General features: G+C 51.7%; 1 protein-coding gene across 2 annotated transcripts in view; it reads left to right on the top strand.

Moving 5' to 3' along the window:
• The first annotated feature begins 422 nt into the window (after positions 1-422).
• Positions 423-11126, top strand: part of MFSD4A (major facilitator superfamily domain containing 4A) — a 30289-nt gene continuing 19585 nt past the window's right edge. The window contains exon 1 of one of the 2 annotated variants that reach the window (XM_081298450.1): positions 423-899. In XM_081298450.1, the coding sequence (XP_081154576.1) occupies positions 670-899 (230 nt within the window). In that variant the 5' untranslated portion in view covers positions 423-669. The remainder of the gene's footprint in view (positions 900-11126) is intronic. The other variant, XM_081298449.1, reaches the window with a different exon arrangement.

Raw genomic sequence — 11126 nt, 5'->3', positions numbered from 1 at the left:
GAACTTAAGCTTCTGAGACTATACAGAAGCCGCGAATACTCTCCTAAGATAAAATGCATATATGACATTTTGCTTTCCATATTGCAAGACTAAACAGGCACTGACAGGCCCTCGAAGTGCATCTGCGGAGCCCCTGGACTTCAGACTTGAGGCTCCGCGGCGTCTCCTCCGCGGACAAAGCCGCGGGTGTGCCGGGGAGGCCTCGGGGCTCTCCCGCCCTGTGGAGCGCAGGCGGGTCGCGCTCTCCAGCCTCTCGCTGGGAGCACCAGGACACCTCGGGCGCTCAGTCTGCCAGGCTGTGCAGTGGGCGCGCGGGGCCCCTGGGGGCCGTGTAGCGGCGGTGGCCGGCTGCCGGCTGGGAGTGGGGGCGGGGAGCGCGGGGAGCGCGGGTTGGTCCCCGCCGCGGGGGCGGGCGAGCGCTGGTGCTCGGCGAGCAGCGGGAGGCGGGCGCCCGGCACCGCGCGAGAGAGGCTCGGAGCCGACGCGGGGCAGGGAGGCAGAGGCGTCCCCGTGCTGCGGACCGAGGGCGGGCCTGGCCGGGCGGCCCCTCCCCGCCCCTCCCTCCCGGCCGCTGGCCTCCGGGCCCGGCCGGCCTCCCGCGGGCGCGCGGCACTCGGGCACCCGGCTCGCTCCGAGCCACAGCCGCGAGCCCGCCCGGCAGCCGAGGCCATGGGCTGCGACGGCCGCGTGTCGGAGCTGCTCCGCCGCAACCTGCAGCCCACGCTCACCTACTGGAGCGTCTTCTTCAGCTTCGGCCTGTGCATCGCCTTCCTGGGGCCCACGCTGCTGGACCTGCGCTGCCAGACGCACAGCTCCCTGCCCCAGATCTCCTGGGTCTTCTTCTCGCAGCAGCTCTGCCTCCTGCTGGGCAGCGCCCTCGGGGGCGTCTTCAAGAGGACGTGAGTGCCTCTCCCGCGCGCCCCAACTCGTGGCCCCAGGTCTGTCCGCGACCTCCCTTCCCTGCCCCCCCCCCCCAGCCTCATCGCTGCCCCTGCAGCCGCAGGCTGCCAGTCGCTCCCACCTTCTGGCGGGCGGCGACCACCTTACCCAGCTCTGCCAGCTGTGCCCGCCCTCGCCCAACAGCTGCCTTCCTCCCCCCCCCAGCTCCCCCCCCCCGAAAACTCTAGGGACTGAAGGTGACTTCTGGATTATTTATTTGTCTTTGCTTACCCCTGTAAGAGGGCAAAACCAGCCCTCACCCGCTCCCCCCAACCCAGCCCGTGGGCAGAGGAGTGATGGAGTTTGCAGAGGTGGGGAGGGACCCCTCTTGCGCAGCTTGTCTGAGGTTTGTCGGTGGCCCCAGCTGCCGGGGAGCAGGGAAGGAGGTGCAGTTAGCAGTGAGGTGGAAAAACAGAGGGACTGCCAGCTCAGGGGCAGTGCTGGTTGCCAGGGCTGGCCTGTGGTTTGACCAGGTGCCCAGGGGTGACTACACTCACAGTCAGCTCCACATCGGTTGTCGGCTATGTACTCAGGTGGCTACGGGGCTGATGGGTTGGTTCTATGTGGTTTGGCCCCTGAGGGAGCCAGGACATGGTTACTGCTTGGCCCCTGAAGTCAGAGCCCTTCTGTCTATGAGAACACACACTGACAGTATTGGTGAGGCCAGGTAGAAAGGCCCAGAGCCTCATCCATAACTTGGTAAAGTGATCCTCCTCGCTGGTGCCAAGGTCCCCTCCAGTCCTACTCCCATGTTACTCCTCCCTGACCTCTGCAGAAGTACAGAGCTCTGGACTTTCCCTGGCCTAGTGTCCAGTGATGCCCCTTTGGATGCCATTGAGAGACTCCTTCTCCTGGCTCATTGGACAGCACCACCTGTACCAGGCCTTTCTGGAAGGACAGCAGTAATGACTGCCTACAACTGGGAAAACAGACCCAGAGCCAGGGAATAGGTGACTTCACCCCAGACACTGCTGTCCTATTTCCCTAGTCCCCCCCTCCTGACTGAGTGGTTTCCTGGATTGCAGGGACTCCAGCAGGCAGCTGGCCTGGGAACAGAACCACAGTTGGGCTATCCCTGAGAAACCTCTGGAGGGGCCCTTCTGAGCCAAGAGCTCTTGCCCTCTGGCTCACTCCTAGGAGTGTGCAGAAGGGTGAGTTTTCCTCTGCACCTCACTTCCAGAGTTGATGGAGAGAAGAATTATACGTGTCAATGCAGGGGGACCCTAGTTTAAGCCACCCACACTTACCCAACATTAGCAATGAGGGAGTGATTAGCCCCGTTTTCCCCCCAAATCCTCTTTAAACCAAAGAATTCTGCTTTTAAGAACCAAATCTTGGGCTGGGGTTGTGGCTCAGTGGTAGAGCGCTTACCTAGCATGTGTGAGGTAATGGGTTTGATCCTCAGCACCACATCAAAATAAATAAATAAAATAAAGGTATAGTGTTCATCTACAACAAAAAGAAAAAAAAAATCCCAAATCTCAGCCAGGTGTGGTAGTGCCTGCCTGTAATCCCAGCTACTTGGGAGTTGGAGGCAGGAGGATTGCAAGTTCAAGGTCAGCCTGGGCAATTTAGATCCTGTCTTGAAATTAAAAATAAAAAGGGAGCTTGGAGTGGAGCCCAGTGGTAGAGTAGCCCTGGGTTCAATCCCCAGTATCAATTTTAAATAAATAAATAATAATTCTCCTTATGTACACCACTAGTTTTCACAGGTTTTGAATAAGATTAGATGTATAGGAGATTCAGAAAACTTCAAGAAAAAGCTCAAGATCCATTCTACCTAGAAATTTAATCAGAAATGAAGAGAGAGTATCTCTAAATCTGAAAAGTGTTGTGTTGTGTTGTGTTTTCAGTATTCTGACTTAAGCTCTTTCTTACCTGGAATATTTTAGGAATATGTATAGTTCAAAGGACAGGAAGGTGAAAAGACATAATTCTAAGTGACAGGTTGGCAGGCCTGCTTTTGTGACATGAGCAGAGATGTACACCCAACTGGGTCATCTCTTCCTGACTAGTTTTGTGCAGTGAGTGGCTCTTACTCAGTTGGGGCTCTGAACAGGCAACAGAGAGGGTCCTGCTGAGAAAATAGACTCACAGAAAAGAAACTCAATGATGGTAACAATAAATTGAACTTTACTCCATGCCAGGCACTATTAGTACTTTACTTGTATCAGTCTATTTCATTTTCACCACAACTCTGCAAAATAGTACTTTTTCTCCATGTTATATATTGGAAGCTGAAGCACAGAGAGGTTAAGAAACTTGCCCCACATCACACAGTTATTAAGAAGAGACGTAGCTAGGATTTGTACCTCGATATTTGACTTTAGTACTAATACTTTGGCAGTGGCTTGATGAAGCAGTCAACATAAATTCTATAGAGGAGGAATAGGCATGAGATGAGTATCCCTGTGAATCTTCGTAGATTGAGCATTTCTGGACTCTGGCAGCTCTGGGAAGCCAATGGTGGGCTTCTGGGGCTTCTTGCTGGGATCTCTGAGAATGAGATAGGTCCTATCAGTGGTTCAAGTTTAAATTCTGAACTTCAGTCCTCCTACTCCAAACATAAAATGTCACAAAGAATTCTTTCCTTCAGTGAAAAGCAAAAAAGCAGACTTCCGGTTGAAATGGGGGGATGCAACCCTAAGTCTAGTCAAGCACCTAGCTCCCTTGGGGTAGTTCTCAAGGTAGCCCCCCACCCCCAAATAAACAGTGCCTCTGTCAGCCCTGCACCAGTCTCTAACATTGCTGCCACAGCCTTGCCTCAGTTGAAATGCTAATACCCCCGCAAGTGCTTTTCAGCTTAAGTGATTACCAGCCAGTGCGCCAGGCTGGCACTCAGGAGTGGGGGATTCGTTTAACAAATCTTCAAGGGCCAGCTGTTGCGAGGGCGCAGAGGAAAGTGACGAATGACACATCAGAGAGTCAGGCATCACCTCCTTCTCTGGGCTCTGCACAGGGCTTGCAGGACCCTGGACTGGAGGGGGCTTCTGGATGCCTCCCAGGGCAGGCAGTGGAGGGGCGGTGCCCGCAGAGCCGGGATGCCCAGGAGGACTTGAGCCCCTTTCTGCTCAAGGTAGCACCAACCTTTCTCTGTCTCTGTCTCTCTGTCTCTGAGGCTTCTAGCCTAGACAGAGACCTTGAAAGAGGTCACCACATGCAGACCTGGAGGGAGGAAGAAGGGTGCAGTTACAGCCATAAGAACCTGAACTAGCCCGTCCTTAGGAAAATCTTGCTTAGCACAAGAAGGAAACCTTTCAGAAGAGAGAAAGAAAAGCTACCTGTTGGCAGGTGAAGAGGCCTGTGCTTTATCACACAGGATAGGGAAAGGGCACTTAGACGGAAGGCACAGGTTTTCCCGGGTTTCTTGTGGACCTGTCCAACCACTCTGGGCAGCTGAGAACTTCTCTTATCTTGGAGTTATTGGAGCAGATAAGTGACTTTCATAGCTTCCCCAGCCTTTTCCCAGCCTCTGGCCTCTCCCCTGTCAATACCATCTGAATTGAAGGCTTGTCAAAGTCTTCTCTTTGCCCTATTCACTCTTGCTTCAGCCACCTCCCCCACCACCTCTCTCTCTCTTCAATTCCTTCTAGTCTGCAAGTACTGCCTGCCCCAAACCCAGCTCTGTCTGTCCTCCTGCCCCTTGTAACAAACCCATTCTTCACACCCCATTTAAGCAATTCTGAGACCTGCCCCACAAATTTCTGGCTCCCTCCTGTGCCCAGAACACATCCCAATCCAGTTCCCTTCTGAGCTGGGCTTTGGTTGACCTCCCATCCAGAAACCTTTTGCCTGTCCCTTCAGGGCTTCTCTGCCTTTCAGCCTGCCCTAGATCCATGCCAGAGCCTTATGGGAGCCCAGCACCAGATATGGTGGTTGTTTTAAAAACCTACCTCAACATAGTCACCCTAGGACCCAGCAGCTCCACGTGTAGGTATATACTCAAGAGAAATGAAAGCATGTATCCACACAAAAATTTGCATATGAATGTTCATAGCAGCATTATTCATAATAGTCAATAAGTGAATTCAACCAAATATCCAAGAGTAGATGGGTGGATAAATAATATGTGGCAATGGGGTACCATTCAGCCATTATGCTAAATGAGAGACCGGTCACAAAAGACCACAGAGTATATGATTCCACTTATGTGAAATGCCCAGAATGGGGGAATAAGTTGTTACAGAGCATTGGTTAGTAGTTGCCTAGGGCAGGAGGTGGTGTGGAGAGGGGTGAGGGGGTGACTGCTAACGGATATGGGTTTTTCCTTCTGAGATGACCCAAGTGGTGATGGTTTCACAACTCAGAACATGATCAAAACCATGGAATTGTATCCTTAAGTGTACAATTTTAAGCTGGGTGTGGTGGATTACACACACATGTAATCCCAGGAACTCAGGAGACTAAGGCAGGAGGATCACAAGTTCAAAGCCAGCCTGGGTAAATTAGTGAGATACTGTCTCAAAATAAAACTTTAAGGAAAGGGTTGGATGTAGGTCAATGGTAGGATATTTGCCTAGTATATAGTAGGCTTTGGGTTCAAATCCCAGTAACACACACACACACACACACACACACACACACACACACAATTTGAATTTTATAGTATATAAATTATATATCAATTTTTTTCATTTAAAAAATCTGAAAACTCATTCTATTAATTCACTCATTGAACATCTCTCTCTGGAGCCAGACCCTGTTTCAGAGGTGAACATGCCAGACAAGGCCCCTGCTTTTATGGAGCTTATGTTCTGAAGGGCAATTTTAGGTGGTGAGATGAAGGAAATGAAGCAGGACAGGGAGGAAGAGTGGCAGAGAAGGAGCCTATTTTAGCTGAGTGCTCAGAGAAGGCCTCTCTGAGCAGGTGACATTAAAGCTGATACCTGAATGAACAGAGATAGCCAGGCGTGCAAAGAATGGGGTGGGGTGGCGGTGGCCTGGCAGACAGATGCAAGTTCAAGAAGGTCTAAGGTGCACATCCCTTTGGCCCAGCACCCCAGTCTTCCCTGCACAGGGACATTGTCATGCACAGGGTGCAGCCCTAGCCTGGGTCTAACAGGGCAGTCAGGCTTGTGTACCCCTCTCTTGACTCCCCCCAGCCTTAACCCCAGCCCCTGAGAAAGGTGAGATGTCACTATGGAGTCTGGGATGACTGAGTTGGGAGGGAAGCCTCCGCTCTTCTTCCCCATCATTCTGGCTTGAGATAGAATCATTAAGATGTCCTAGATCCTCGGGGGTCCCTGCCTCCTGGTTTCTTGTCCATGAATCCCATGCCATCTCATCCAGGAGCTGTCTGCCCCTTTGGGGATGGATAGAGGCTGGGGACACCACTTCTGATTGCTCTACAGTTCTTCTGTCCTTCTTCCCTGGTCCTTCAAAAAAGAAACTGTCCAACTGAGCAGGGAAGGAGGAAGGAAGATGTCGAGCACCCTTGCTGTCTAGCAGGAGCCCCTGAGCAAAAGCGTAGGTGAATGTCAGTGCCGCAGACCCTGGGGCTGCCCAGATGGCTTGGGGCTGGGCCTCAGCAGCAGTCTTCCTCACTCTGGGGTGGAGGGCAAGAATGGGGGACTGGCACCTCACTGCCCAGACCTCTTCCTATTTGGAGCCATTCAGTCCCTCCTCTTTGCACAGAACCAGGTGAGCAAAGCAGGTGCCCCAAGCAGGGCCAGGTCAAGGTGGCCACGTGTCTATCTGGGGAAGGCAGAACACCTGGGCTGAGAAGGGTCAGCACTGTCCTAGAGGTCACACAGCAGACACAGCCAGGTAGGCACCTCCAGCAGAGCCACTACTAGACTGGGAGAGAGAGGACCCTGGCTCCCCCACATTTGCACCTTCTGTGTGAAGACATTAGTAAGCAGCTTGGTCATCGCCCAGACATAGGTTTCCGAGACCGTCCAGGCTGTTTCTGGGCTTCCCTAGAAACACTGGTCTCGTGGGGGAATAAAGGTTCTCCTCTAATAGGCCTGAGTTAACCTTTGAACCCAGGGCCAGGGAAAGGAAGGTCAATGACACTCTGTTGGGCTTTCTTTCCATGGACGGGGTCCCACATCCCAGCTCTCTTCTACTGCGTGCTCTTGCCCAGCCTGGACCTCAGTTTCCTGATTTGCTGCATGGGTAGAACTCTTAGGTCCTTGCTGCCCCTGTAGTTGGGATGTTGTGTAGAGGTGAGTAGGGAACAAGGGACAGTTTCGTGTCTCTCTCACAGATCCTGGGCCATTATCTCAGAGTCGCCACAGGTGCAGGTGCAGAGGTAGCCTTGGGGGGAGACCCAGGGGTCTATGCCCAGCCTTGACCTTTAGCAAGCCCAGGAGTGGGGTGGTGAGCACTGCCCAGAAGCCTTGGAGGAAGCTACGTGGGTATAGCAGAGGGAAACTGAGGCTCAGAGGGCTAAGTATAAGTGACTTGCCCCAAACCATACTCCAGGAAAGACAGAGGTGGGCCTAGAAGCTAGTATTCTGATTATAAATCCCACTACATCCTTGATGCCAAAACTCTTTTCACATTCTTATTCCATAATTTCCAATTACCCACATTCCTGGAAGGGGCATGGACCAAGTCATTTAAAAAGGCAATAAATGTCTTTCAGTCTGGATCTGGGACTTCTTTTTTTCTTGGCAACAATATATCATTTTAAAGAAATTTGTTCAGACTGATTTTTGGAATGCTCAGGCACAGCCCTGCTGAGGCAACTGTGAAGGGTGGGCAGTCTGAGATCAAAAAACAAGATTTTCTGTCATACATATGTCCCCATTTGTTTAGAACAGGTCTCCACCCCCTAAGAACCCAGGCCCAATATGGGCTCATCCCTCCCAGCCCCAGTTGTAGGTGTCAGACTCAAATCACAGCCTGACTCCTGTCAGGAAGCACAGTGAGGGCATTTCCAAAGCCTGTTCCTTCTGTCACTGGCCCTGGGGACCAAAAACAAAACAACAACAAAAAAAGCCCCTTGTGGACATTTCATGTTTTTCTTAAGAATGACACAGTGGGCCAGACATGATAGCTCACACCTGTAATTCCTGTAATTCCAGGGAGGTTGAGGCAGGAGGGTTGCAAATTAAAGGCCAGCCTGAGCAACTTAGTGAGACCCTATCTCAAAATTTAAAAAAATAAAAAATAAAAAGGGTCGGGGATGTGGCTCAGTGATTAAGCACCTCTGGGTTCAATCCTTGGTACAAAAGGAAAATTAAAAAAAAAAAAAGAATGACAAAGTGAGCATTTATCAGTACACACACCAAAAAAATGACAAGCTGAGCTGGATCTGGTAATGCTCACCTGACATCCCAGTGCCTTGGGAGGCCGAGACAGAAAAATCAGGTCCGCCTGAGCAACTTAGTGAGACCCTGTCTCAAAATGAAAAAGGATGAGGTTGTAGCACAGTGGTGGAGTGCTTGCCTGGGGTGTAAGAGACCCTGGGTTCAATCTGAAATAGAAGGAAGGAAGGAAGGAAGGGAGGGAGGGAGGGAGGGAGGGAGGGAGGGAGGAAGGAAGGAAGGAAGGAAGGAAGGAAGGAAGGAAGGAAGGAAGGAAGGAAGGAAGGAAAGATCTTCCACTGTTCTACTCAGGACCTTCCTGGCAGTCCATCCCGACATTATTCTTTATCTTTCTGTCACCATCACCCCCATCAAATAATCTAATAAAAATCCTCCTTCAGCCTCCAGACAGTTCTTTTTTCCCAGGTCATCCCACGCGGAGTGGGAGGAAAGCCCTCGGGCACTGTTCCCATTCCAAGTAGCACCACCCAGGAGCCTGGATCGAGCACTTTCTCAGTGCTGCGCGTGGTGCCAGGCTGCGGCAGGAAGCTTGCTGGAGATAGGGTGGGCAGCCATTGCAGTCTTAGGCATTTAGAGCTGCGAAGACACCAGCAGGCGCATGTTCTAGAGGCTACAGCAGCTCCCTGTTGCTTCCTAACCCTGCCGTTCAAGTCTCTGAAGAATCTAGCTTCTGCTTTCAGCTGGCCCACAGCCCCTCTAGCATGGCTGGGTCCGTGGCCCAACACCTGCCCCTTACACGCACCCACACACATATAGACACTCTCCTCCATGAAAAAACAGCCTGCCAGGGGGAACTTAAAGCCAAAAGACCTGGGTTAGAGTCTGGATCTGTCAGCTACTTGTTTAGCTAAGTTCACTCATGGGTCAAATGGGCAGGATCACAAAGTCAGTCTCATAGCATCTTTTGTCCACTGAATGTCCTGGGTAATGTAAACAGACTTTAGTGGCTCTCTCGTAAATGGTAACTAGTTATTATCCTTTTTTTTAATATACCTCCCGCAGTTTCCTCCCATCTCAGTTTACCGATCCCAGGTCCCATTTCCTCAAGACTTTACCACAGGACCAGTTGTGGCACTTAACCCTTTCGAGGTTGGTTTTTGGTCTTGTGATGCTGGAGGTGGAAACTCAGGCATGCTAAGAACATGTTCCACCCCTGGGCTGCACCCCAGTCCTCACTCAGGATTATTAAAGCAATAATGAGAATGTGTTAATTCTTTATATATATATATATATATATATATATATATATATATATATATATATATATATATATATACACACACATACACATACTGGGGATCGAACCCAGGGGCTTTCAACCACTGAGCCTCATCCCCAGCCCTTTTTAATATTTTATTTAGAGACAGGGTCTCACTGAGTTGCTAAGGCTGGCTTTGAAATCGCGATCCTTCTGCTCAGCCTCCCCAGCCCCTGGGATTACAAGAGCACACCCGGCTGAGAGTGTGTTAACTCTTCAAAGAGAGTATTTGCACTTGACTTGGGACAACTCTGCTTTACCACCAAGTGTGTGAGGGGGGCTCTTGTGCTGAGTACTGGGGTCCATGGAGGGAAGCTCGAGGTGCACATAGGAGATTCTCTTGCTCTCTCTGAAGTTGCCATCCGGGAGTTTGCCTAGTCTATTCTGTTCAGGCCAAGGAAGGGGAAAAAAAAGAGAGGGAGTCGTTAGGAGAGGTCCGCCATTGTTATCAACCCACAGTGCGCCTTGGCAACCCCTCTGAACTGGGTGCCAAGAGCAGGCAAATGAGATGTGGCAGCAGCAGTGCAGGAAGCAGAAGCACACGGAAGCATGGTGAGCATCACAGGGAGGTGGCAGGGGTAGCCTGGCCAGGCTGCCAGGGCTGGCGACTGCCTGAGCAGGCGCCCCAGGGAGAGCCAGAGGAGTTAGGAGGGACCTGCACAGGCCTCCCACTTCATAGCCTGCCTTCCGTCCATTTCCTCCTAACATGGGCCTAGAAGTGGCATCCCCACCCCACCCCCACGCCCTCCCTGAATTCTGAGCTGGGAACACTCTGGGGTCAAGAACAGTAATCTCCCCAGCAGATCAGCCTGGAAACAAGAAATGAGAAAATAACAAAATAAGGAACTGCTGCTATCAGCAGAGCTCTTCTGATAAAGGATTTAATCAGATATGGGGACAGATGAGAGGACCGGGAGCTACCAGGTTCAGAGGGAAGCTCTGGCAAGGCTGCAGGGTTGCTGGGGGCCTCCCCAGTCTCTTCAGCATGCTGGACACCCAGAGGGGTCTTCTTGCACCCCTCCCTCCAGTTTTTCATAATCTGAGAAAGTTTCTCCACAACCTCTTAGAAACTTCTTTGCTGGCCAGGCTTCTCCCACACGTTAGCCTCTCAGGCTGGTCCCTGAAAATATGAGTCTTTAGTCCTTTTTCTGAGAGTCTGGTTATTGGATAGAATTGTCCCCCAAAGACCTTGACAGAGCCTTAGAGGCCCCATTTATTCATTCTTTGCTGATGGAACAGGTCCCCAGCACACCTGCCATGGGCTCTTCTGTTATCTAAAGACAGGGAGGATCACCCAGGTCACCACTCAGACCGGTTTCAGTAGGGATAACCTCAGGTCCTTCCTTCCTTCCTTCCAGACAGTAGCCAGGCACAGGGCTCATGACCTGTGTCACCTGAGGAGTCACCAAGTGGCCTAAACACCAGGTTGTGGGCTTTGGTTCTGGCAGCTCAGGTCAGCGCCCGGAAGGAAAGGCCCCCTGCCCATTTCTGGGTGGAATGCACACCTCTCCCCTGGGCAAGAGGAGTCTCAGCAAAGGGACTTCCAGGATCAGGTTGGAGGCCCACCTTGGGCTACAGGCATATGGCGGCACCCTTTCCTCACCGTACTCACAGCAGCTTGCCTGAGAGGGAGGGAAAATAGTAAGCAATTTAAG

This window comes from Spermophilus citellus (assembly GCF_964194105.1).
Source record: "Spermophilus citellus genome assembly, chromosome: 6".
Taxonomy (NCBI): domain Eukaryota; kingdom Metazoa; phylum Chordata; class Mammalia; order Rodentia; family Sciuridae; genus Spermophilus; species Spermophilus citellus.
Note: the sequence above shows the minus strand (reverse complement) of the source record. Positions and strands in the feature narration are given on the sequence as shown.